Here is a 26,786-nt window from a genome sequence, read left to right on the forward strand (position 1 = left end):
AGTGAGGCAGAGGGAAGTTGCTTGGAGAGAGGTGGGAAACTGCCAGAACCCAGGTCCACGGGGGGGGGGGGGGGGGGGACACTCTCCGGTGTATGTAATTTGAAGGAACTGTCGAAGGTGGAATGGGGTGTGTGTGTATACAGCAAAAAGCCCCAGAATGGGAGAATGATTGTGTAACCAAGTGCGCGGGAAAGTACTTAGCTACTGAACACAATGGCGCCTGCAGAGTAGTTTCAGGCTCTCTGAAAAAACAAGAAAACAACTCCTGAGGCCGTTGTGTGAAATGAACACACAGAAGAGCGCCCCTGAACCTGACCTTGGGGGTCCTGCCTGTGTGTCACCCCTCTCCGGCATTTCCTCCCCTCCCCCCAATTGCAGACAGTGGATTACAGACAACGGTTAGTTTATTTACTGTGAGAACAGTCCTTACAATAAATACAATCTAGTGGTACGAAGAAGCTGGGGCAGACCTTTAGGGAGGGTGAGGCAAAGTCTGAACAAAGCAAAGACAAATCCCAGACTCTGGTAGCCAGAAGGTGTGTGGGGGATGCTCTCTGAGGCCTCACCTGCCCCCAGGCAGGGCAGGAAGGACTGGGGACCAGGTACGCGAAGTTCTGGGGTCAGGAGGCCCCCAGGCCAGCGAGGAGAGAACTGCGAGGGTGACTCCAGCTGGGGGTTCTCCGGGCAGCTCGGAGGGAAACTGGGGGGCTTCTGTGCCTGCTCCCCACGGACCTGCTCTATCTGCAACAGGAGCCAGGAGCCCCCAGTGGTCTGTGCTCGGGGGAGGGGGTGCTCGGGTGTCCTGCTCCCAGCTCCCTCTGGCCTATCACCGGGTATCTGGCTACTGCAGGGCAAGCCCAACCCGCCCCCCATTCTCCAGGACCGGACTGCACACGGGCGCGCGGCCTTAGAGCTGCCTTAGAGCTGCCTCCTGGCCGCAGCTTTCTGGAGGGGTAGCTCCAGGGCCGCGGGGAGTGGGGGGCGCGCAAGGCTCAGGGCCCGGCGCTGGTGAGCGCGGGTGTCTCAGGGCCCTCCGCCCGGGCGGCAGGACCAAGCCGGCCCCGCACACGCGGGCACACGCTTGCAGGAGTGAGTGCGCACCTGCACATCCACCGGGCACCGTGAGCGCTTCCCCAGCTCAGAGGACCGCAGGAGATACCCAGGTTCCTGAGCAGCTGGGAGGCCCCCTCACTGGGGAGCCAGCGAGTCCCCAGGCCCGCCTTTCAGCCTGCAGATGGTCATGGGGGTCGGGCTGCTGGACAGAGGCGAGAACAGGGCCCGCAGGGTCCCCGAGAAGGGGGTCTCGGGGAAGGCGTACAAGAGGGAGCCATCGGTGGCGCTGTAGAAGGACAGGTGTCCGGCCTCATAGTCCAGGAAGATGCCCACGCGCCGCGGCGGGTCCCGGAGTGGGGCGAAGGCCCGCTCGGAGGAGTTGTAGTAGCTGCCCAGGAACACCAGGATCCAGAACCCGTTGCCCGCGAACAGCTCACCCTTCTCCTTGCGGTTGGCGTTCTCCCTGCACACGCCCAGCGCCCAGCTGGCCCGCTCTCCCACCTCCACCTCCCAGTAATGGCGGCCCGAGGTGAGGGGCTCCCGGCCCAGCACGCAGGGCCCGGGGTCGAACCGCTCGGGGCTGTCGGGCAGGGCCTGCCGCAGATCCCCCCGCCGCACGCTCTTCCTGTCTTCCGACAGGACCAGCTCGGGGTTGGCGGTGTCGGGGTCCAGGGTCACGTCCCCTGCAGACGGAGCAGAGGTCGCCCCGTGAGTCTGCAGGCCTGCCCGTGCACCCCTGCCTGCGCGCTGAGCATGCCGCATGATGCTCTGTCTGAAAAAATCACCTACCGGCTTGCCCCCGCAACTGGGAACGTTCTAGAAAGTGGTCCGTGCTCCCTTGCGATGCGCCCTCCTTTAGAGGACAGAAGAAACCCCAGGGGCTTCCTACAGCCATCTTTCCACACCTTTCAGTTCCTGGAGCGCGCGGCACTCCCCACGCCTGGGGCGCACGCAGGCGCTCCGGCACCTCTTGGACCCCAGCGGGCGGGGGGTCGGGTCTCACCTCCGCTATCCCTGCACGCGTCAGCCCACAGCCCCTCCCCCCAGGGGGGTTTCTGTGAACCGGGAACCTAGGTTCACTCCTACCGCAGACCCACCCGGGCCCCGCAAGCGCACAGGCGCTCGGGACCACACGGCACGCACCTCGGAATCTGCGCAGGGCCTCCACCAGCCCCGGAACCCTGCACACCGTCCTCATCTCCATGGGTACCACCTCAGGCGGCTGCAGCTTCACATCCTGGACCCTGCAGGGGTGGTGCAGGCGTCACGCCCCAGGGCAGCCCCACCCTGCGCCCCGCCCACCTTCCCCGGGGAGAGGCCGCGGCTCCTACCTGCGCAGGGTGTCCCTGATGTCCTGTGGGAGAGACACACGCGGCATCAGCGCCTGTCCCCGATCCTCTGATCCTCCCCACGTCCCGGCCAACAGTGCCCCCAAACCCTTGTGCTGCCCGCTCTGCAGACACACACACACGTGATGAGAACCCACGCACGGGCTGTCCCCCCATGCAGCTCAGACACGGGGACCCTTGAAAGCCTCTGGGCACGGCCAGCCCTGCAGACCTGCCCTCACTCCCCCAGCACACTCGGAGGATACAGCGCCTCAGCTACCGGCTCACCCACCGAGTCCCCAGCACCCCTGGGTGGTGGGACAGGCGGGCGGGGACCCGGCCCCCCAGCGGGGAGCCATGCCTGTGTTGGCCCAGCGCTTCCCGCCTCCCAGGGCTCCCTGGTGCCTGGTCCCACGCACATGCCCGCCTGCCCTCCCGGAGACCGTGACACACCCACCTTCCAGGTGAGGCCTCTCCACTTGGATGTTCTGCTCTCCCATAATGACACATACAAGCATTTCACTCAGCATCACAAACTAACCGTGTCCCTCGCATCAAAATGTTGGAGACTCAACCCCCAGGAACTCAGAATGAGGCTGTATTTGGAGATGGGGTCTTTACAGAGGTGGTTAAGGTATAAGGAGGTCACTAGGGTAGTCCCGGATCCCGCATGACTGGAGTCCTTACCGGAAGAGGGGATCAAGGAACAGATACACATGCCGCCGACCACGTGAGGACACGGGCAGGAGAGAGGCCTCGGAGGAACCAGCCCCACTCACGCCCGGATCTGTGACTTCTCGTCCCCAGGACAGGGACACAATAAATGTGTGTTGTTTAAACCTCCCAGCCCGTGGTATTTGTTAGCAGCCCGAGCTGACTGGGACATTCAATTACTTAGAACACTGGCTATTGATGGGAAGTCTCTGGTCTTTTTAGAACAACCCCCGAGAACAGCAGGTACCTGCCCGGCCCACCCGTGTAGATTCTAACCACGCACCAACCATCAGGGGTGCAGAGGTAAGTAAGACATGGTGCCTATAGAGGGTTTCCCTCGAGGTGGGAGATCTGCACACACACGAGTGATGGTCTGTGTGTGGGTTGGTTGGCGGGAGGGTACGACAAGACACATAAGGCCTCAAAGGAAAAGGGAGACTGTAGGTTTCTGAAGATACAGTGAGGGGGACAGTGCAGGACTGGAAGAGACATGTGCAAAGGGCCTGGGGCACAAGGAGCTTGGTGTGGGCAGCAGGCAAAGCAGAAAGAGCCTGTCCTTGGTAGTTTCGCGGGGTGGGTGGCCCACTCCGGGGCACTGGGAAGTGAAGGGGATAGTCCTGGTTGTCACAGGCCAACCCACTCAGGAACAGTATGTGTGGACACACCACACAAGACCCTCCCTGCCCTGAGGGTCCTGCAGGGGTCTTAACCTTAAGGAAAGGGGTTGGCCTCCATGTACACCACCTGGCCCCTTGGGAGACACATGTTCCTTTAGGAAAAGGCTCTGCACCTACACAGGACGGCTACACGGCAAGCCTGGAAGGGAAGCTGGGACCCAGGGTGTGGCCTCCTGATGTCACCCAAACCCTCACTTCCTCTGTCTGTGAGGGCACATCCCCTGCCCACCCCAGGTGCCAGAACCTGACCTGGCCACTCCCTGTGGTGGGTGGGCCTCCACCGAACACTGAGGTCCGATGGTGCGGGCACACCTGACCTCCCTTATTGACACCAGTAAACTGGGGGGGGGGGGGGGGGACTGCCCGGGGTTGCTGTCCTGCGCCTCCACGCAGCAGACCCCACCCCTACCCCCTGTGCTGGGGAAGCCTCCACGCAGCAGACCCCACCCCTACCCCCTGTGCTCAGGGAAGCCCTGAGGCTGGGGGAGGGGGGAGGGGGGCTCTTCCCTATAGCTGGCCACCCAGGCAAAGACCCCAGGTCAGCACCGGTGAGCAGGTAGGGGTGAGGGCAGTGGGAAGCAGGTAGGGGGCAGTGGCGAGCAGATGGCAGCAGGGAGGCGCAGAGGGGGCACAGGTGGTCACTTTTAGTATGAAATCCAAGAGTGCAGATGTCCCACACACTGGGACATCTAAGCTGAGACCCCAAACCACGTTTCATACAGACCTGGGGTTCTCATCTCACTTCTGGGGCTGACCCCTCCTCTTTCCAGAACCTCCACTTCCTCTGGCTTCTCCAGCACCATTCACTTCCCCTGACCTCCTTGGCTGGCCACCCAGACCCCACCTCAGTGACCACAGCCTACTTCTGCCGACTTCCCTCACTCCCCCCCAGACACCCGCCTGGGGTTCTTCCTGTTTCCCAGGCCGGAAACCACCCGAGGTCTCAGCAGCGGTGGAAGGACCAAGGTCAAACCCCAGGAGGGCCGTCAAGAGCCTCTGCCTGGTCCCTGGAGGTCCGCTCAGCTCTGGGACTCAGGAGGGCCACCCCCCGCGGGAAGCGCCCTGGGATGCGCACACAGCGCATAGCGTCCTCACTCCCGCCTGGGGCCAGGGGTCAGGAGCCAGGCCGAGTGTCCGGGTGACACGGGGCTGATGCAGGGCTCCGACGGGACACCTGCCAGGCTTTCTCCTCCACACAGTGGACCCGGACCTTTGGAACCAGCCTGGTGACCCATGGACCCTGGATGCCACCCGCCACGCAGGCCGGCCCGAGCGCGAACGGGCTCCAGGAGCGGCCCGCGAACTGCTGGCGGGGCTCGGGACCTGTGTCCACTGCGCAAGACCCACGAGGGGTACCTGCCCTGGCGGGCCCGCCCCCGCCTTTCACGGGCACGCGCGTGCAGGCGCGCGGCGCGGCTCACCTGCAGCAACCCCAGCGCCGGCAGCTGGCAGCGCCCCTCCAGCTCAGCGATGAGCTGGGCCAGCTGGGCGCTCTGCTGCCCCAGGCGGGCCGCGCTGTCCCGCAGCGGGGGCAGCACCTCCAGCTCCTCGTCCTCCAGCCTGCGCAGCAGACGCCGCTCGTCCTCCGCAAGCAGCCGGCGCAGCCGCTCGAACTCCGCCAGCACGTTCTGCCGCTGGCTCTCCACCATCTTCTGCGGGCGGGCGGACAGCACAGCTGAGGGCCTGCCCCACCCGCGCCCCGCGCCCCCGCCCCGCCCCCGCCCTCAGCCCCGACGCGGGGTTTCCGCAGGGTCTGCAACAGGGCTCCCGCCTCGCGAGCTGCGCGGCGCCGAGGGCCGCAGTGTCCCCCCGCGGGGGCTCGGGTGCCGGCCGCTCCCCGCCCGCGACCTCGGGCTCTGGGCCACCTGCCTGCCACAAGGCACAGGTCTCCTCAGCCTGCGCCTGGAACAGCAGTGCATCCTCCATTTGCTTCCGCAGATGCTCCAGGGACTTCTCCAGCTTCCCCTGCGGGAAAGCGAGACCACAGTGACCTTTGCTGTGTGGGCCCGGGCCCTGCTCCCGTCAACGTCAAGCCCGCAGAGCCTGAAGTCGGCTGGCAGGAACCACAGTCGTGGGCATGACCGGCCGACAACCTCAAGTTAGCCAGCCAGGGCACAGCCCGGACACCCAGGCCCCTTGCCGGAACGTCGTGTCCTGACCTCCCCCAATCCCGGCCCCCTTACTTCTCCATGCCTGCCCTGGGCTCTCTGTAGGCCCCTAGCCGGCGCAGCTCTGCCTGACTAGAGGCTCCGTCCGACTTCCAGCTGGACCCAGGCCGGGGAGGTGGTGCTTTCGCGACCCAGCACCCCAGGGTAGGCGAATATCAGGCACAGCCCGCCCGGGGGGGCAGGTAAAGGCAGTTTGCTGGGCATCCCCAGCACCAAGACCAGCGAGGCATCAGCACCGTGAAGGGGTTGGCATGTGCCACCCCAGAGTAGGCCACTTTGGACACAGGGACGTCATAGGAAGGGCCCTCTGCCCTCCTCCTTTCTGCCTCCCTGTCTGTACCAGGAAGGGGAGAGCACTCAGCACAGATGACTCTTTGTCACAGATGAGTCTGCCTGAACAGACTTTTTTACTCGGATAACCCTGATCTTCCATCAGTCTCCCCCCGCCCCAAGTCCTTAGGTCTTCCTGGCGCTAGAAGCCCAAATCCCCTTTCCTTTCTCTAGCCCCTGCTCCCCAGTTTATTATTCGACGTTAACAGGGAACAAAAACTCAGTCTAACTGGGTCTTTCACTTCTTCTCTGCGAAGCCCCTTGTGTCTATGAGATTGAAAAGACTAATAAAATGTACGTCTTTTCACTTGTTACTCTGCCTTTGTTGGGTTAATTTGCAAGCCCCGTGCGGATAACCTAACAGGTTAGAGAAAAAGGTTTTGTCTCCCCTACAACAGGAAGGGGTAAGTGCTGTCCCAAGGGTCTGTATCGGGCCAGCTGGGAGGTGCCTCTGGAGAGCTGCTGGTCACTCTCTGCCCTCATGATCACCTTCCGCTCGTGACAGGAGTGCGCACTTGCTGGGCTAACACAGAGGGTGGGGTATCCCGCACGTGTGTTGTGCCCTGGAATCGTAAGCAAGACTACAGAGATCTGTCACAACGAGTCCATTGATGCAGATCGGGTACCAGTTTGTTCTGTGTCCCAGAGCTTGCTCTGTAACAGCGACAAAGTGGCCAAGCATTGACTCAATTGCCAAACCATGTCCCCGGAGCACCCAGCACACACACGCTCCTGGCCAGGAGCAAATGCAAACCACATTCACAAAGCTGGAAGGGCGCCACCCAGGCACTCCATACCTCGGTTCGTCCGGTGAGCAATGCAGGCGACAGCAGCCAGGGGAGTGTTTGCCCCGAGGCTCTCAGCAGTGGGGTGAGGGTTGGTTTGGGTTTTAAAGACATGCATTTCCAGAACAGATGGAGGCATCTCAGCCTAGTCAAAGCGGGGCTAACCCCTGGCATGTCGGATGGCAGAAGTGGCCCCAAGTATCCCACTCACCAAGCCTGATGGCCGCAGCAACCCTGGCACCTGACCCCCAGGGCAATGGCTCTGTCCTCCACCCATCCTGGCCTGGCTGACTTCCCACAGCCCAGCCTTGCCCGCAACCCTCTGAGGGCTGAGGCCTTGTCTGGCTACCTCCCTCCGACACCAGCTACCTCTAAGGTTCTGCTCCTGCTTTCTCCTGCTCTGAGCTCCATCCCCGCCAATGGTCAGTCACACCTGCCCGGTCCCTCCAGACTCCCACCGTGGGAAGTCCTAGCAGGGCCTGCGCCTCCCAGAGAGCACGCCTCTCCCCGACCTCCGGGCTGGTGGCCCAGCCCCAGGAGGGTGCGGGTTTGGGACTGGCTGCCCGCACACCCTCTGTGCGCCCCCCCCACCCCGGGCCTCCGGCCAGGCCCCGCCCCGCACCTTGAGGTCGTCGGCCGCGTCCTGCAGCGGGCGCACGCGGTGCGTCCAGTGCTCCCCCGAGCGCTCGCAGGCCGCGCACAGCAGGCGCAGCTCGTCGCCGCAGAAGGCGGCCAGCGGCTCGCGGTGCGCGGCGCACACGCCCTGCGGGACGGGCGACGGCGGGTGCAGGCGCCGCGCCATCTCGGCCATCTTGGCGAGCGGGCGGTTGGGCCGCAGGTTCCTCTGCGGGGACAGCTCGCGGCACTCGGGGCAGGCGTACGGGCCCTCGGGCTGGCCCCAGCAGCGCCGGATGCACTCGCGGCAGAAGTTGTGGCCGCAGTCGGTCATCACCGGGTCCGTGAAGTAGTCAAGGCAGATGGCGCAGGTGGCCTCCTCCTGGAGGTTGGTGGACAGGTCGGGGGCGGCCATGGCGCCGGTGGGGCGGAGGAAGGCGGCGCTCTCCGCCGGGTCGGGCGGTGGCCTCCGCCGCCGGGACTCTGGAGAGCGCGCGGGGACGCGGGGGCTCCGGAGACGCGTGGCGCAGGGCGCCGGGCACGCGGGGGTCCCGGGGGACGCGGGGTTCAGGCCACCTGAGGTCGCGAGGTTCAGGGCACCGGGGGACTCGGGACTCAGGGCTCCGGGGACGCGGGGCGCAGGGCGCAGGGCTCCCGGGACGCGGGGCGCAGGGCTCCCCGACGCGGACAGGAAGAGGAGCCGCGGCGGAAGCAGGAAGCAGCTGGTTTTTTTTTTTTTTTTCCTCCTTTGGAACAACCCGCTTTAGCCTCGGATTGGCCGCGGCCTGTCACGCGGCCCGCGGGCGGGACAGAGTTGGAGGCTGTTCACCCGGTGACCTCGCGGCGGCGCTGCCCCTGCCTGCGCGCGCGCTCGTAGCTCCGGGTCACTGCTCCCTCGCGTCCCAACCGGTTGCAGGACCCGGGCCATCGGGGCGCCCCGCACGTTCGCCGGGTTCCCCGCCCAGCACAGCGACTGCGAGGACGAGGGGGGCCTGAGGCTGCGGCGGCGAGCCCCAAGCCGTGCCCCGTGCGCCCCTGGGCCGGGCACGATCGGGATGCGTGGAGGGAGGGGCTCGGCCTGCGGGCGCTCTGGGCTGCGTGGGGAAGGCATACACTGAGTGGGATTCTGGGGTGCCCGGCGGCCGCAGGGTTGTGAATGCGCCTGAAACTGCAGAGAACGGCGGGTGGAGAGGAGTCTCTCCCACCCAGGACCCTTACTCTGAATTGCGCCCCGGCTTGTGCAGCTTAACCTCCCTTGAGGTTTTTAGGGATCAGTGTGGAAAGTTTCGTTTTCCCATCACCCCCCCCACACACACACACCCGCGCAAGGTGCAAACATGGAATGTATGGAAGACAGAGCAGGTGGACCCTGGAGGCCGCGGCTCTACGTAGAACAACCCGAAGTCAGCAGAGCCAGTGCGCGGGCTCCATCCCTAGGTGGGCGCGGGTATCCCAGGGACAGCTTTAAAGGCAAGCACGCCACACCGCGCCTGGTACTGGATGTCCTTACTCAGAATCGGTCCACTAGGAAACTCTGCGGCTTTTCAGAGTTTCCTTTATGAAACACGTGTGAATATAGCCTCTTAACATTTAACTGCTTTAATCAGGATATTTCATCTTTGTGAAACCGCCAGAGGTAAGCCTGGCAGGTGGCCTGTGCTGAGCTGGGCCACCTCACCTTCCCGGGAAACCAGGGCCGCCCGCACCGCCCCAGCCTCTGCCCCTATCCCTTCACCCACAAGGTCACTGTAGAGATGACCATCTGGCCTGATTTGGGGGCCCCGAGGCAGAAGAAGGGTTGCAGGGGGCCGGAGAATTCAGGCTGGGTGTAGGTGTGTAGGTGGGACCCGTCCTTCAGGTTGTAGAAGGACACGTCCCCTGCCTCGAAGTCCAGGAAGACCCCTACGTGGCTGGGGGGCTCGGCCAGCGTGACAGGGGCCGGGGCGGATGTGACCGGCAGGTACTTCTTTCCCTTGCACAGCTGCACCACCCAGAACCCGTTTTCAGGGGACTTGGGGACCCTGTCCCTGCGGCTCACGTTGTCCCTGCACACGCCCAGCGCCCAGAGTGCGTCACCGGTGAGGTTTATGCCCACCTCCCAGTAGTGCCTTCCCGCGGAGAAGGTCTCCCGGCCCACGGCACAGGGGTAGGCCAGGAATCTGTCCTTGCTGTGGGGCACGCCCTCCAGTGGGGCAGTCAGGTAGCGCCTCAGGCGGCTCTCGTACAGGAGGAGGTAGGGGTAAGCGGTGGTGGGGTCGGGCACCACATCCTCTGCAGACAGGCCCGGGGCCATGGGGAAAGGGGCCGGATCATCCCTGCCATCCCTGGCCATCCCCTAGGCCTCCCCAAGGCTGAGTCCAGCTGTGAGCCTGGGTCCCTGCGTGGGTCCCTACCCCACCTGTCCATATTAGTGGTGCTAAGGAGATGGGGGTCAGGGGGCCGTTTGGGCGTCTCCATCTGTGTCCCCGTAGGAATAGAATGGAGAGCATGGCCCTGGAGCAGAAGCTCAGGGCCCAGAGCGTGACTGGCCATTACGGAACAGTCGCCCCAACTGGCGGCTCACGCTGAGTGACTAGGAGCGGGGCGGGGAGTAGCCGAGAGCACCGGGGCCCCTGCTTACCTTGAAAGCTCTTGAGCACCTCTATCTGCCCGGGGACCCTGCAGACCGTCCTCAGCACAGTAGGGGTGGCCTCCGGGTACTGAATACTCAGGCTGTTCTTCCTCCAGTGGACACAGGTCTCACTGTCCCCTCTGGCCCCACGCGGAGCCCTCCCTGCGCCCATCACTGCCTCCCCCGCAGGTGGCCACGTACCTGCTCAGGAGCTCCTTCATGTCCTGTGAGACAGGGAGCGGGGAGGGAAATGGGCAAGGCCTCGTGAGGAATGTGGGGCGTCATGGCTGCATTTCCGGTCTGCAGAGCTAGAAGGGCTTTATGATGTTCTCCTGGGGCCCCGTACCCACTTTCCAGAGTGCCACCCTGCCGTGGCCACGCACAGGAATCCTCCACCTCTGGCCACTGGGCCCCCTGCCCTCCCCCTGGAACTGAGGATGCTGGAAGCTGTCCTGCTCACGAGGGGTGATGAAGGTGTGGGGCGGCGGTGGCGATGGGGGGACGTGACTGGTGACCATCGAATGGGGCCTTTTGTGCTTCAGACGTCTGCCTATTAGCTTGCAGACCAGCCACTTTCTAATGGAAGACAAAACGTTCCCCAAAGTTTGGGCAACTGTCTAACTTGTCTGCAGCAGGTGGCTCCCTGGGCCCAAAGCCCACGGGAGCTCAGGACGACAGACAAGCCCTGGGACCGACCCAGGCAGGCAGGATGTCCAGCGCGGCAGCATCTGCCTCTGGTGTCTCAACACGCCTGTGCGTGTGTGGAATCTAAGCTGTTGCTGTGGATCCCTGAGCTTGACAACTTTCCCACCTGTCAGCCACCGTCACCCCCCGCTGTCAGGGCCTCGCCGGGCCAGTGAGCCCTCACCCCCCATCACCACCCTGGGCTAGGAAGGGAAGGGACACAGTCTGCGGGCCTGGGGCCTGGGCAGACTGTCCTCCAAATGCATACGCCGGGGCCCCAGCCCCTAGGGCCCCAGAAGGTGGCTGTATTTGGAGATGGGGTCTTTACAGAGGGGGTTACGGTAAAGTGAGGTGACTAGGGTGGGCCCTGATCCCAGCAGATCGGAGTCCTTGCAGGAAGCAGGGTTTAGGACACAACACACAGAGGGACGGCCCTGTGAGGACGCAGGGAGGAAGGAGGCCTTGGGAGGAACTAGCCCCGCCCACACCTGGAGCTCAGACTCCCAGCCCCCAGGACGGGGAGACAGTACACGTGTTGTTGGAGCCTCAGGCCTGTGGTCTTTGTTACGCAGCCGCAGCTGACTGAGTCAAGGCCTTCCCTGTTTATATTTGTTCTGCAGTCACCTGGCCCTGAGCACACCTGGGCCTGAGCTCCTCCCCCACCAGCCAGGTGAGCAGGGGTGTGAGGGCTCCCCACCACCGGCCAGGTGTGCAGGGGTGCTGAGGGCTCCCCCCACCGGCCAGGTGTGCAGGGGTGCTGAGGTCTCCCTACAAACAGGTGAGCAGGGGTGCTGAGGGTTCCCCACCCCTGGCCAGGTGTGCAGGGGTGCTGAGGGCTCCCCTCCACTGCCAAGTGAGCAGGGGTGCTGAGGGCTCCCCTCCACTGCCAGGTGGGCAGGGGTGCTGAGGGCTCCCCCCCTGGCCAGGTGAGCAGGGGTGCTGAGGGCTCCCCACCCCCGGCCAGGTGTGCAGGGGTGCTGAGGGCTCTCCCCACCGGCCAGGTGTGCAGGGGTGCTGAGGGCTCCCCCCACCGGCCAGGTGAGCAGGGGTGCTGAGGGCTCCCCACCCCCAGCCAGGTGTGCAGGGGTGCTGAGGGCTCCCTACAAACAGGTGAGCAGGGGTGCTGAGGGTTCCCCACCCCTGGCCAGGTGTGCAGGGGTGCTGAGGGCTCCCCTCCACTGCCAGGTGAGCAGGGGTGTGAGGGCTCCCCTTCCCCGCCAGCCAGGTGAGAAGGGGTGCTGAGGGCTCCCCTCCCCCACCAGCCAGGTGTGCAGGGGTGCTGAGGGCTCCCTACAAACAGGTGAGCAGGGGTGCTGAGGGTTCCCCACCCCTGGCCAGGTGTGCAGGGGTGCTGAGGGCTCCCCTCCACTGCCAGGTGAGCAGGGGTGCTGAGGGCTCCCCTTCCCCGCCAGCCAGGTGTGCAGGGGTGCTGAGGGCTCCCCTTCCCCGCCAGCCAGGTGTGCAGGGGTGCTGAGGGCTCCCCTCCCCCACCAGCCAGGTGAGCAGGGGTGCTGAGGGCTCCCCACCTCCGGCCAGGTGTGCAGGGGTGCTGAGGGCTCCCCACCCCCAGCCAGGTGTGCAGGGGTGCTGAGGGCTCCCCCCCCACTCCGGGCCAGGTGAGCAGGGCGCCTGCCTCACCTGCAGCATCTGCAGGGGCGTGTGCTCCTCCCTGTCTTCCAGTGGCAGCAGGAGCCTCTCCAGGGCGTGGCTCCGCCTCTCCAGTGTGGCCGCGCTCTCCCGCAGCCTAGCCACTACCTCGTCCTCCTCCTGCTTCAGGGCCTGTAGGAGGCCCTGCTCCTTCTCCAGCAGGAGGAGGCCCATCTTCTCAAACTCCAGCTGGATGCGCTGCTTGTGCTCATTCACCTTCACCTGCGGGGGTGGGGGGCGGGTGTGAGGAACCTCCTGGGGACCTGGTGCCCCAGGGGTCCACTCTCTTCCTGGCCAGCTGCACCCACCAGCTGGGATGCTGGCAGCCCTCCACCCCAGGGCGCCGACGACCCCCAGAAAATGAGCCGTCCCTGGAGGGGTGGGAGGTCTGGGGTACCGGGCAGGGTATGCAGTGGACCCTTGGTCCCGTGTCCGTGCCGCAGCCAGCCTGGGCCGAGCGCATGTCCCAGATCCCGATTCTAGTGGGGCCTCCGAGCTCTGGGTGCGTCTCATCCACACAGGACAGCGATCTCCCCCCACCCCCCACCCCACGAGGCTGCTGTGCGTGCACACCCCAGCCCCCAGCACCTGCCTGCCACTCGGCCAAGGTCTGTTTCTCCCTGGCCTGCAGCTTCCCCGTCTTCATCATCTCCTCCCGAAGGTACCCCATGTCCGCCTCCAACTTCAACTGTGGGACACAGACAGCAGGATGTGGGATCAGGGCCCCTCACACCCTAGCATCTGGACGGCATCCCCTGAAGCTGCACCCCCAAAGAACACCGTGAGGGGGTGCTGGGGGTGGACACACGCCACCCAAAACGTGCCCCTTTGCAACAGTTATTTTGGGCTGGAACCAATCGAGAAGGAACAGTGGCAGAAAGACACCTTCCCAGGGCTCCCCTTTTCTGAATGAGCACCCAAACTTCTGAGAAGTGAGAGGTGCCCTGAATCCCCTCTCCTGGGAAGTCTTATGGCCGAATAGGAAGAAGGACCGTGGGCGCCAAGATGCATCTGCACTAATGCCCCTTCTCAGCCATGAGTTTCCCTGTATTCACTGCCTGCTGTGGTTTGCATGTGTCCTCCCAAGCTCATGAGCTGAATCCTAACCCCAGCACCATGGTGTGAGGACCGGGGCGGGGGGGGTGATGAGGCCACGAGGGTGGAGCCCCAGGAATGGGATTAGTGCCCTTGAGCCTCCCGCCCAGTGAGGACACAGGGCAAAGACTGCCCCCAGGAACCAGGATGCGCTCTCTTCCCCAACGGTGCTGGAGCCCTGACTGGATGGACCTGGGGAGGGCCTTCTTCAGCCTAGACTCCCGAATAACCATGGCCTGGCTGCCCACGTGGTCGTGGGCCCGCGCAGACACTCACCACGCGGTCCCACACTTGGGCTGTTGGTTATGGTAGCCGTCCTCCTGCCTGCCTTCTAACGCGTGCACTTGCCCCCTCCTGCATTCCCCTGCCCCCAGCCCTGGACCCACCTTGTACTCCTGCACGGCCTCCTCGATGGGGACCACCCTGTGGGGCCGGTGCGCCCGGGACTCCCTGCAGACAACACAGATGGGGCTCTGGTCGTCCTCACAGAAGAGTTTGAGCAGCTCCTGGTGCACCCTGCAGAGGTCCTGGCTCTGCAAGGCTGGGTGCCGCCGCGCCATCTCGGCCACCTTGGTCAGCAGGCGGTTGGGCCGCAAGTTCCTCTGGGGGGACAGCTCGCGGCACTCGGGGCAGGGGAAGGAGCCCCTCCGCTTCCTGCCCCCTTTCCTGCCTTTGACCTTCTCCCAGGTTAGCCGGATGCACTCGCGGCAGAAGTTGTGGCCACAGGCGGTCATCACGGGATCTGTGAAGTAGTCAAGGCAGATGGAGCATGTGGCCTCCTCCTGCAGCTTTCTGGCAAGTTCCAAGGCATCCATGTCTCCTGGGGAAGGAATACAATGTCCCTCACACCCTCCTCCAGGGACTCTGTCTTTGGCTGGCCCCACCCACGTTAGGGAGAATCATGCTAAGCTGGTTTAGAGTGCCCCCCAATATGATGTCTGACCTAGTTCTCAGTCCCCCACTGACCTGTCTAGAGCAAGAATCCTGTTAGGCCAGTCTGGCAAGAATCCCCCTCCCCATGGCACCTCTTCATGATTTTCCATCACTGACCCACCCCCCCACCCCTCTGGTCTTTGGCCATAAATCCTGACTTGTGCCCCCTATGTTGACATGACCCAGTTCTCTGCGGGGATCTCTTTCCCCCTATTGCAATAACCCTGAACAAAGTGTTTCTACCGTTCTAACTATGGACCGGCTGTGGTCTTCCTTGACAAGGTGTAGTGTGCATACATGCCCAGAACATAGACACACGAACGCAGGTGCAACTGCAGGAACACACACACACTAGGCGCACACACACGGTATGCACACGTGCACTCACCCAAAGACTGCCCACATGCACAGGGAACGAGCACATGCACTCACGGTATACACACATGCACACATACACACATGCACAGGGCAAGAGCACATGCACACACAGTATGCACACGTACACACATGCACAGGGCACGTGCACACGCACACACAGTAAACACACATGCACACATACACACATGCACAGGGCACGTGCACACGCACACGGTATACACACATGCACACATACACACATGCACAGGGCATGAGCACACACACAGTATACACACATGCACACATACACACATACAGGGCATGAACACATGCACACACAGTATACACACACGCACATACACACATACAGGGCACGAACACACACACACAGTATACACACGCACACACATACACACATGCACAGGGCAAGAGCACATGCACACACGGTAAACACACATGCACACACACACACATGCACAGGGCATGAGCACACGCACACATAGTATACACACATGCACAGGGCACGTGCACACGCACACACAGTATACACGCACACACATACACACATGCACAGGGCACGAACACACGCACACATGGTATACACACATGCACACATACACACATGCACAGGACACGAGCACATGTGCACACAGTATACACACACGCACACATACACACATACAGGGCACGAACACACGCACACACAGTATACACACGCACATGCACACGCAATGCACACGCACACACAGTATACACACACGCACACACGGTATACACACATGCACACATACAGACACATGCACAGGGCGCTGCACACGCGCACACGGTATGCACACACACAGGGCTCATACACACGCACACACTTTGGCCTGCCACTACCCCTGACCTCATGCCCTGGAGGTCCAAAGCCGCCTAGGCGGGTCACCCGGGGCTACTGGAGCCCTGTTAGAGGCTGGATTTGCACGTCACTCCTGGGCTGCTCTCCCGACCCCAGCTCCTGTTTCTGCAGTCATCTGAAGGGGTGGGGGCCGGGTGCCTCAGACGTTCCACAGTCCCTGACAGGGGCTTCAGTTTATCCGGAGCTGTCTCTGCAGAGACTTGGGGTCAGTCTCTCTCTCAGCTCTCAGCCACCCCGAGGTGCACTGCTGCACACCCAACAGAAGCGGGGGGAAGCGCGGCAGGCTGGTGGGCTGGGGGCCCGGGTCAGTGACGACGGACAGGCCACCCTCCGTCCCTGCTCCTCTGTAAATGCGGGGCTGGGGTGGGGAAAGTAGTTCGCCCTCTGCTTCCACTTTGTAACCATCTTCAAAGCGGGGTCTGCGACTGGGCCGGCAGGCGCGCGATCCCGACCTGAGCCTCAGCGCCCACCGGGTGACCGCCCGCCGGCCTCGGGGTCTTGAGGGACTGGTACTCACCGGGGAGGGGGCCGCGGGCCGCACCTCGAAGGGCGTCCGCAGCCAAGCGCGCAAACAGCGCCCCGGAAAGCCTGCGTTTGCGCGCTGAAGACCATCGGAGCGATGGCCACGGGGGAGCAGGGCTTTGTGGCGTCAGCAGGGGCGGGGGCGGCCGCAGGGGCAGGGGCGGGGGCGGGGGTGTGAGTTGTCAGCAGCCTAGGGTGGGGGCGGGAGCCTTGACAGGCGAGGGCTAGCGCTAGCGCAGAGTTGGCGGGGGTGGGGGTGGGGGGGGTGGGGGAGTAGGGGGTTCTGGCAGCGGGGGGTGGGGGGGGAGTGGATGGTAGGGACTGGATGGGGAGAGGGCATAGGCCAGTCGGGAAGATCTTTCTGAGAGGTAGGAGATAGCGGGGTGTGGGTCTGCGGGGCGGGGAGCCGGAGGTGGATCCCCAATGCGTAAGACTAGAGAGGAAGAGAGCAAGTCTGGGCGCCCCGTTGCGGGAGGTGAAGGGGTGGAAGAGGTCTCTGCAGGGGGGTGGGTAGATGAAGGGGGTCGCGGGGGTTGGCAGCAGGGTGGGTGCCCCGTTGGGGGAGATGAAGGGAGGTCTCCCCGTTGGGGGAGGTAAAGGGTTCTCTGGCGGGGGGGAGATGGAGGTCACCCCATTGGGGAAGGTGAAGGGGTCGCTGGGGGAAAAATGAACGGGGGTCGCCCCTTTGGGGGAGATGAAGGGGTCTCGGGGGGAGATGAAGGGAGGTCGTCACGTTGGGGGAGGTGAAGGTGTCTCTGGGGGGGAGATGAAGGGTGTCACCCCGTTGGGGAAGGTGAAGGGGTCGCTGGGGGGGAAATGAACGGGGGTCGCCCTGTTGGGGGAGATGAAGAGGTCTGGGGGGGAGATGAAGGGGGTCACCCCGTTGGGGAAGGTGAAGGGGTCGCTGGGTTGGGGAAATGAACAGGGGTCGCCCCGTTGGGGGAGGTGAAGGGGTCTCTGGGGGGCAGATGAAGGGGGTCGCCCCGTTGGGGGAGGTGAAGGGCTTCTCAGCCAGGCCTGCAGCAGCCCTACCTCTCTGGTGGTGGCTTCGCTAGTGGTCAGCGCGGGGTAGAGGGGAGGGGGCGGCTTCCAGATCCCGGGGTAGGGAAGGAGGGGCCGACCGGAGGGGTGGGGGGGCTCCAGGCAGGGTCGGCCCCTTGGGGTGTTGCCACTGCCGGAGGTGGCTTTGACGGGTCGCTGCCCCCAACCCCGACCTAGCCCTGGCTGGTGGCTGCACGCCCCCAAGTCCTGGGTCCTGGGGGAGCGGACAGATGAGAGAACTGAGCCTGGGCCCCCACAGGAGGGCGAGAAAGCGGTTGTGCGGGTGTAGACGCACGCTGGGACAGTCTGGCCGCTCATCCCCCTGTGCGCGTGCCTGGGCAGTGCAGGGGGGAGGGGCGGCAACTTGCAGATTCTAATCTCCCCTCCAGGAGGCCCCAACCCCTCTGCTGTCCTTTCCACCAGAAGGGCGGAGGGTTTCTTTCATTTTAGGACATGGAGTCACAGAATGTTTAAAACTTTAATTAAAAATTTTAGGAAAACACAAGAAAGCAATGGATCCCATACTAACACCTTTTAGGGTGGTTGCTGTGTCTGTCGTCCTGTCTCGTCTGGGAGGAAGCATGTTTGTGTTGTTTGAGCAAACCCCAGACACCCCTGCGCTCACCTCCACCTGCTGCTTCCTGTAGGGCAGGAAATATCTGGAGCCTGCTGGTTGCAGTGACTGCAGACCGAGTATCCGGAAAAAATACTGCGTGTATTTTGTATGCGTTGGGAGCCTGCCAAGGAACTAGCCGGCTTGTTAAATGGTGGAAGGCTTTTCGGAACACAAGGTGTACACCTGACTTAGTAGGGGAAACGGAGGGGAGAAATGGCCTCTGGGCCCAACGAGCAGGTCCGTTTAGGAAAGGCAAGTGGGTTGTGAGGAGAACGGGAGGTAAGAAAGCTTGTGACCCTGTTTGTCTGTACGGCTATGAGTGGTCCATCTCCTTCGGGTGGGAAACCGCTCCCAGAGGGGTTTAGGGCAGCCTCATTTCCCAGACCTTGCTTTTAGTCTAACAAGAGAAGCTCCCAGGAGGCTTTCTTTTGCATCTGTTGAATCGTACGTGTCTTTATCTTAAAATAATGTGGCAATTTTGGGGTCTGGAGTGGCCCCCACACTTCCCACGCATCTCCAAAACTGTGTTTCTTGCATAACCAGCACACACAGTAATTCCTTGTTTTATCTGCCCTCTGGTCGTTACCCAGAGTCCACCTGTTATCTCAACGGTGGCTGTTAAAAAAGTTGGTTTGAATCAGGATCCAAACAAGGTGATGAGGTCTTCCAGGACTTTAGGTTGGTACTGTTCCTCTTCTTTTTCTTACATATTTTTCCTCGTCCTCCATCATCTAAATGCCAATGACTGCAGGCCTCAGGGCAGGTGCCCTATGAGTCTGTTACCTTGCTTCTTTAGAGTGTTCCTGATGTTATCCCTCCATCCTGGGAACGCCTTGCCAAGGGAGGTTTGTTTTATTTTTTTAAAAGATTTTATTTATGTATTTGAGAGAGAACACATGAGCAGAGGGGAAGTGCAGAGAGGAGAGGGAGAAGCAGACTCTGTTGAGCAGGGAGCCCGATGCAGGGCTCGATCCCAGGACTCTGGGATCACAACCTGAGCCGAAGGCAGACGCTTAACCAACTGAGCCACCCAGGTTCCCCTAGGGAGGTTTGCTTTAGAGCTGAGTTTTGCACCAGGGATTCCCCCTCATCTTGCCCCGGGATTTTTTTTTTAAGTAGACTCCATTCCCAGGGGCTCTAAATCATGACCCTGGGATCAAGACCCGAGCTGAGATCAAGACTCAGATGCTCAACCAACTGAGCCACCGAGGCGCCCCAGCCCCCGGGAAGCTTTAAACAACCCTGTGTGGGGCAGCTCAGAATCTCTACGGAGGGGCCTGGCACCGCTATTTGTAAAGCTCTCAGAAAGCATCTCACTGTAAGAACAAACACAATGAAAAGTAAGAGGTTTAGGTCTCCTTGTGGAACATAAGAGACTCCCCCACCCTTCCCCTTCAGAATTTCTTTTTCTGTCCCTTGGAAATGCATGCAAATCTTTTCAATGGCTAAAGAAAGACCTGGGAATGTCTCATGGGCATTCTGGTTGGATGCTCATTCAACAACAAACTGGCTTTCTCCTTGCTTTTTGTGGAGATGTTTTCTGGGTTGGGAGCAGATTTCATTGTATGTCATTATATTTCTGCGGCAATAACGTGCCACCACAGTTGGAAGTAGGTTGGTTTTGGACGTGATCCGATTCACTCAAAGATTTGGATGTTTTGTTTGCCACTTTTAGTCAGAGGAACAGAAACACAAAATTAAAGTCTGAAAGGAAATATAAAGTTTCAATTGATGATTTTTGTGCATTCAGAGCATTTCTTCTAAGGTGTAGGAAAGGGAAATCTTTCTCTCTACCCTCTTAGATTCTAACCCTGAGGCCTGTGAATTAAACAGGCAAACCACAGAATAACAGAGGAAAAGCATATGCATTTTTACTTGATGTTAATTTTTTATGTGCCTGTGGGCTTCATAGTAAGATTTCCAAAACCCAAAGCAACAGACTCGGGGGCTTATGTACAATTTTAACAAAGGGTGATCTATTGTGCAGAACTGACAAGACAAAAGGGAGTTTGAGTGGTAAATTGTGGGTGGTAAATGTATGTGGGGAAACCAACTAAATCAGGGTTATTTAATAAGGTTGGCTTATGCAGACTCATCTGGGTGCTGCCTCCATCTCTGGTAATAGGGTTATTCTCCTTTTCCTGGTACAGGGATGGTGGAGACACCTTCACAAGGGGGATTTACGTCCTGTTTTAGGCAGGAGAAGGGCAGAAAGCGCGTCCTGTGTCTGCTTTTTCTTACTTGCCTTCGGCTCAAAATCATCCTTATGCCAAACCGGCCTTTCCGGGGGTGACATGTTTTGATCCCCTTCAGAGGTTATAGTCAGAGGTAAACTGGGCACTAGGTAAAGGGGGTAAAGACAGTTTTTATTCAGCACTATTGCAAGAGTGCAAAGATGCACAGACTACAACAGAGCTGAGCTGCAAACACAGCAGAGATGGCTGGAGATTTGGACCAGCAAGCCGAGAGAGAGGCTCAGCTCCAGCAGGATGCTAGAGACGGGGTGGCTTGTAAACAACAGAAACATATTGTACACAATTTTGGAGGCTGGGAAGTGCAAGATCGAGGTGCTGGCAGATCCAGTGTCTGGTGAGAGCCCAATTCCTGGTTCACAGATGGAGTCTGCTGCCTGTGGATGGGGCAAGGGTGCTCTCTGGAGTCTGTTATAAGGGCGCTAATCCCATCATGGGGGTTCTATCCTCAGGGCCTCGTCACCCCCCAAAACCCCATCCTCCAAAACCCATAACACTGGGGGTTCGGTTTCAACATCTGATTTTTGGAGACACAGCCTTCCGCCGATGGCATTGGCCCATCAAGATCCTTGCTCTGGCAAAGATGCATGAATATGTCAGAAGTGGGGGTTGAGGAGCTAGATCAGGCATCAAGGAGGGGGTGTCTTGCCAAGCGGACCCAGCAGGATTCTTGCTACAACTGGGCTGTGCAGGGTTGGACACGGAAGCCCACGGATGAGGTCTTGAGGAGGACAGGGCTCAGAGGAGCCTGGCTGGTTGGGTCAGGAGAGTCTTTGTGAGATTAAAGCTTGAGCTTGCACTAAGATCCCTGCGGTCTGTGGGAGCCGAGGGGTATGTGCACACTCTGCAGGGATGTCCAAGGCCGCTGGGGGCAGCACCCGCATTCCTGTATACCTTAGGGGCAGTATTGTATGGAATAAAGCATGGAGGAAATTGAACTATGTTCAGTGTCACTTTTGGGTGTCATTTCCCCAGAGCTGTGGACTCTTGGTGTCAGACGGGGCCCCGGTGGCCCAGCCACCTCGCAAAGCAGGACCCTTTCTGCAGTAACCCTCACAATGGGCACCCGGCTCCCAGTGAATGAGATGCTTGCCTGTCCTCTTTCAGGAATCTGGGGGGAATGGTCTTAGGTCAAGTGCACAACCGTGCAACCTCAAGGCCTGGTTCTGGTTTCGCCTGTCTTCTTCTACCTCATGTCGTCCTTCCAATGTCTGGAGGTCTCAATTTCTTTTCAAAGATTAGTCATTTATTTGAGAGAAAGAGAGAGAGCACAAGCGGGGGGGGGGGGGGGGCAGAGGGAAAGGGAGGGGCAGACTCTCCGCTGAGCAAGGGGCCCGACACAGGACTCGATCCCAGGACCCTGAGATCCTGACCTGAGCTGAAGGGAGACGCTTCACAGACTAAGCCACCCAGGCGCCCCTGGAGGTCTCAATTTTGTTGTTCACCCCACACTTTTCCCCTGGCCCCTGTCTACCAGATTATAGCCCCAATACCTGCATTGCTGTTGCCATTTGTTGCTGATGTGATTGTTTTTATCTATCGTTACCAGAGAACCTGCTGTATCTGTCAGGATTTTGTGGCCAAAACAAACAGTCCTGCATCCCGGATGCAGCAGATAGCCACAGCAAAGGTTATTTCTCACACTCACTACATGTGCACCATGGGCCTTGTGGGGGGCGGGGGAATCTTTCCTTCTACCCTCTTATGTTCTGTACCTGGGGTCTGTGAATTAGACAACAGCCAGATTAATAGGTGAGAAGGCATACAAATTTTATCTTATGTTTTTAATTGTATGTGTATGGGGACTTTGCAGAAAAGAAGTGAAAACACAAATTGGCTTCTATACCATTTTAACAAAGGCTGATAAGCTGTGAAGTACCAAAGAGTTGTTCATGCAGACTCATCTCAGTCCCATCTCTGGTGATAAGAGTCACTGTCCTCTTCCTGGCACAGGAAAGGGGGCACCTTTGCAAACAGAAATTGTGTGTCCAAATAGGAATTTCTGCTTTGCTTGTAGAGAGAATAGGCAGGAGGGCAGAGAGCTCCCCCTGTGTTTGCTGTTTCTCAGTTGCCTTCAGCTCAAAATCACCCGTCTGCAAAGTGGTGTATTGTGGGGTCACACATCCCGATCCCTTTCAGCCTCTTGGTGATTGCTCTGCAATCCATCCTCACGCCGGAGGTCAGGTCACGGCCTCTACCATGGGATGGGGGTCACCAGCGAGCAAAGCCAGTTATTCCAGAACATGCAGGAAGGTTGGTCCTGTGGCTTAACGAGGGCGCAGTTACTCTGAGCCATTGGGACCCGAGCCACAGGCTCTGTAGTGACGGCTGGAAGCGTCTGTTTGGGTCTCTGCTACCTTAGCAGGTGGCGGCAGCCTCCACAGGCCATGTCTCTGCTCCTTCCCACATCCCAGTGTGGACAGCTAAACCACGGAGGCTTCCTTGCTTTGGGGTCTGCTGTTACCCCTTTCTGCGTAACCCTCTTCATGGCAGAGAGCTGCCCCTCTGTCCAGTCTGCACCCTCTCCCCCCGGGCAGTGGTGGGCGTGGGTCAGATCTCTTTCTTGGGGTAGTTCTAGTCTCCACCTGCCTCTCTTCTTGGGGACGGGGTCGCCGGACCATCGGAGGCAGTTCCCGGTGGGGCCTGTCAGACAGGCAGGGGCAGGTGCACAGCTGGAAAAGCCTGGAATCCAGTTCCTGGCTTCCTGGACCAGCCTCATGCGACAAGAAATGCAATGACCCACGGCCCCCTGAGGCTCACGCCTTTCAGCTTTACCCCCCAGAGTGAGAGCGAAGGAAGTCTCTCTTGTCCCCACACCTAGAAACTCCTGTCTAAGCGGGAGGGAGAAAAAGAACTAATTCTAATGCTACTTTTTTTTTAATTATTTATTTATTTGAGACAGAGAGAATGAGCGACAGAGAGCATGAGAGGGAGGAGGGTCAGAGGGAGAAGCAGACTCCCTGCCGTGGAGGGAGCCCGATGCGGGACTCGATCCCGGGACCCTGGGATTATGACCTGAGCCAAAGGCAGTCGCTCAACCGACTAAGCCACCCAGGCGCCCCTCTAATGCTACTTTTCAGTGTAAGGATAACGTATCCGTCAGCTGAGGCTGCGTAACAAAGACCACAGCCTGGGCGACTCCAACAACACACGTGTACTATCTCTCTGTCCTGGGGGCTGGGAGTCTGAGCTCCAGGCGTGTGTGGGGCTGGTTCCTCCAGAGGCCTCTCTCCCCGGCGTGCACACAGGCTTGCACACGGGCTTGCACATGGGCTTGCACACGGGCTTGCTGTGGAAAACATGCTTCTGTGTGTTTCACGGACTTTCAATCCTCTGCTTCACTTCTGACGCTTCTGATCCCCAAATGTGTGGGGGGAGGGGTGCTTCTTCCACGCCAAGCAAGCCTGTGACAGGAGCGGGGGCCCTGCAGTGTGACTCAGCTCTGACTGTCTATGTGGGGATAGTTCAGACCCCACAGCTTCGGGGTTCAGGCCCACAGACCACCTCACTGCAGATGCCAGTCACAAGTGTGGGGTCCCCCGTGCTCTGACCCACCGGCTAAAGATCTGAGGTTCCCGCGGCCCCCTCCTCGGGTTCCATTAACTCGCTGGAGCGGCTCACAGAGCTCAGAGAGACATCCCACTTGCTCACTTCCCAGCTTGTTGCAAAGGCACGAAAGGATATGAATCAGCCGCCACAGCGAGATCTGGAATGGTCTTGCCTGCAGGAGCTTTTCTCCCCACGGAGCTCAGGGTGCACCACGCTCCCAGCATGTGCCTGCATTTTTGTCCCCCAGCCCGAAAGCCCTCTGAACCCCATGGTCGTGTCCCCTGGCCACAGCTGCCATCGTCAGGGGCTTTCCAAAGTCACCTCATCAGCACACTCAGGTGTGGTGGGCAGGGGCTTGCTATAAATAGCAAAAGTCACACTTATCACCCGAATCACAGAAATGTCTGAAGGTTTTGAGACCAAATATCTATTTCTTATTATAAGCCACAGTATCACAGCTGTCCTCTCTCCATAGCCTCACGTGGGCGTCCCTCTGTGCGTCTCTGCATCCTAATCTCCTCTTCTTGTAAGGACAGCGGTCCTATGGGATTAGGACTGACCATAGCGACCGCATTTTCTCTTCGCTGGGGTGCAGCATGGGGAATTTGCAGGGTTTGGCGGTGCCCACAATTCGGTCCATCGCAGACACTGAGCCTCCGTCCCCTTCCTTGGACTGTCTGATGTGATTTCCTGACAGTCCTCTGGGACGGGTGCTGCTGACATTCTTATGTCCGGGGCACAGACTCAGGAAGAAGGGAGCATCTCCTGCAAGGACCGCAGGACAGGCCCGGTGGGTTGGTTGGACATGATGGGCAGTGGGGCTGGCTGGAGATCATGAGTCGTCTGCTGGCTTGAAACCCTCCTGGGAATGCCGCAGGTGTGGTCTGAAACTGGGCCCTGTACCCAGAGGGCAGGGAGAGACCCCAGAGACGGGCTTGCAGACGACAGGTGTGAGAAGCAGAGGGAACTTACACATAAGGCTCGTCGTGGGCAGGAGCAAGGCCAGTAGACCCCTACACCGGCCTGCCAAATCGGACAAGCTTATGAAGAGGCCTTAACTGGGCTCAGTGACCATACCACACAGGTGTCTTAACCGCTCATCCGCATCTGAAGGCTCCATCCTAGGAGCAGCCCCTGGGGGTGGGAGAGGCAAATGGAACCCACACTCTTAGGACCCAGGGTGGTGAGAAGCCCCGAGCGCCTGGGTCCTGCTCTCGGGTCGATAGGGGGTCATGCCGTTTTTATGTCATTCCCCAACGTTGCCCCTTAAGAAGGGTCAGCGATGAGGCCAAGAGGAGGGTCCCCTGAGTCCTCCGGACTCTCCAGTCAGGAAGCTGAGCCTGCTCCCTGCCCTGCCCCAGCCACAGTGCAGCCCCTGCTACTTACGTCCCCTGTCCCGCCCGGGAGCATCGGCGCCCCAGGAATCTCGCCGAATACACCTGCTGTGCCCTCCCCTCCGTGACACCCGTCCGGGGGCTCCAGGCCAGGCCTCTTGTTTCCTCTGGGGATTGAGAGAGTCCCTGCAGACCATTCTTTTCTTTCAGTGTGGCAGGGGATGCTTTTCGGTATGCCGGCGAGGTTTCAGGCACGGAGGGTCCGTCCTGCAGCCCTGCTCCCCCATACTGGCGTTCACAGCCCATGAGTAGAGTTAGAAAGACACACAGGATTCATTGTATTACGTAGTAACTGCACACACCAGGATGTAGTTTGCAGAAGGTGTGAAGAGTAAGAGAGACAGCCTCCCTGGCCTGCGAGACACGTCTGAACCACCACGCACCCCTTCCTGCCCCCTCCCCACCGTTAACCGCTCTCTGGACGTATCATCGTCTAGCTTGTCTTGTTAATTCGACCCTGTGTGTGCATCCCCCGTCACAGGTGTCTGTCTGAGCAGCCCCACTCTGACCCCCAGCCAGCGACCAGGTGCTGGCCTACCTTCCTTCATTTATGTCCTGGTTTTCTGACAGATGGTTCATTCTACTCCTAAGCATTTCACACTCAGGCACGTGGCCCGACGACTTGGACACGGGGCGGACAGGTGTAGAACTGAACGTTTAATATGCGCACGTGCTTGGGACAGGCAAACAGACACAGGCGCCCGTCCGCACCATCGTCCGAGGGCTACTAGGTCGGTGCTCCGTACAGACCCCTGAAAAAGGGACGGTCATGCTCTTGAGCTGTACCTCGCATGGCAGCACTCCCGTGCTCTGTATTTAGTTCTCGGATGGATCCCAGCTCCACCAGACGCCAGGCAACTCCTGGCATTTCCTGCCGAGGTGCGGTCTCCTTTCCGTGCCTTTCCTGTGGTCTTCGCACGTGTGCACCACATGCTGGGAGGGTGCTGGAATGTTCTCTGGAGAGTGAGGCTGCGGCTTTCCCCAAGGGTGCCTGGCGGCTGATACAGTGCCCCCACCCCCCGGCAACGGTTCTGCCCGGGTCTCCGGGGGGCGGTTGTGAGCAGAGGATTTGCATGAGGCCCCAACAGGGACACTGCCAAGTGTCGGAAAGGCTTCCATGCCTGTCCGTGTACGTGACCCTGAGGGACTTCAGTTACTTTCTTCCTCTGTCCTCAGGTCTTTGCTTCTCTCTGCCCGTCTCGGGTCCTTGGGCAGAACAGGCACCACCAGAGGCTGTGATGGACACAAAGAGCAGAGTGACATGGACCAGCCCTCCCACGGCATGGTCTAAGGAGAGTCTCTGCACGACAGTCCAGCCCGTCCTGCCAAGCATACGTCATCTGCCAGTGCCCCTGGATGCAGCCAGCTGGCCCACTGCCTTCACCTCCAAGGCTGTCCAGCAGGATGTGCGGAAGCTCACGGAGGTTGAGCTCTGCGCTGGGCAAGGCTGTCCTAAGGACCGTGTGAGCACAGAACAGGACAGCGGCCACGCATGGACTTACTGAAAAGGAGCCTAG

The 26,786-nt window shown here is 60.3% G+C and overlaps 2 protein-coding genes across 5 annotated transcripts; both read right to left on the reverse strand.

Annotated features, from left to right (window-relative positions):
• Nucleotides 1-386: 386 nt before the first annotated feature.
• Nucleotides 387-8,380, reverse strand: TRIM11 (tripartite motif containing 11). 4 transcript variants are annotated; one of them, XM_064595688.1, is made up of 6 exons: nucleotides 7,678-8,380; nucleotides 5,642-5,737; nucleotides 5,194-5,421; nucleotides 2,385-2,506; nucleotides 2,197-2,297; nucleotides 387-1,736 (listed from the first exon to the last, which is right to left on the reverse strand). In XM_064595688.1, the coding sequence occupies exons 1-6, from the start codon at nucleotides 8,083-8,085 to the stop codon at nucleotides 1,189-1,191; spliced, it is 1,503 nt and encodes a 500-aa protein (XP_064451758.1). In that variant the 5' UTR covers nucleotides 8,086-8,380; the 3' UTR covers nucleotides 387-1,188. The 4 variants fall into 4 exon arrangements, with proteins under 4 accessions (XP_064451758.1, XP_045745939.1, XP_045745929.1 ...); XM_045889983.2 differs by having other exon boundaries at nucleotides 2,385-2,407; nucleotides 5,194-5,424; XM_045889973.2 differs by having other exon boundaries at nucleotides 5,194-5,424.
• Nucleotides 8,381-9,303: 923 nt separating this feature from the next.
• On the reverse strand, nucleotides 9,304-14,654 carry TRIM17 (tripartite motif containing 17). Its single transcript, XM_045886131.3, has 6 exons — nucleotides 14,094-14,654; nucleotides 13,205-13,300; nucleotides 12,604-12,834; nucleotides 10,483-10,505; nucleotides 10,291-10,391; nucleotides 9,304-9,941 (listed from the first exon to the last, which is right to left on the reverse strand). Exons 1-6 carry the CDS (start codon nucleotides 14,520-14,522, stop codon nucleotides 9,394-9,396), a joined length of 1,428 nt encoding a protein of 475 aa, XP_045742087.1. The 5' UTR covers nucleotides 14,523-14,654; the 3' UTR covers nucleotides 9,304-9,393.
• Between the last annotated feature and the right edge of the window lie 12,132 nt (nucleotides 14,655-26,786).

The sequence above is a fragment of the Mirounga angustirostris genome, unplaced genomic scaffold (genome assembly GCF_029215605.1).
Source record: "Mirounga angustirostris isolate CCGP_5_RB_7025 unplaced genomic scaffold, mMirAng1.0.hap1 SCAF_7, whole genome shotgun sequence".
Lineage (NCBI taxonomy): Eukaryota > Metazoa > Chordata > Mammalia > Carnivora > Phocidae > Mirounga > Mirounga angustirostris.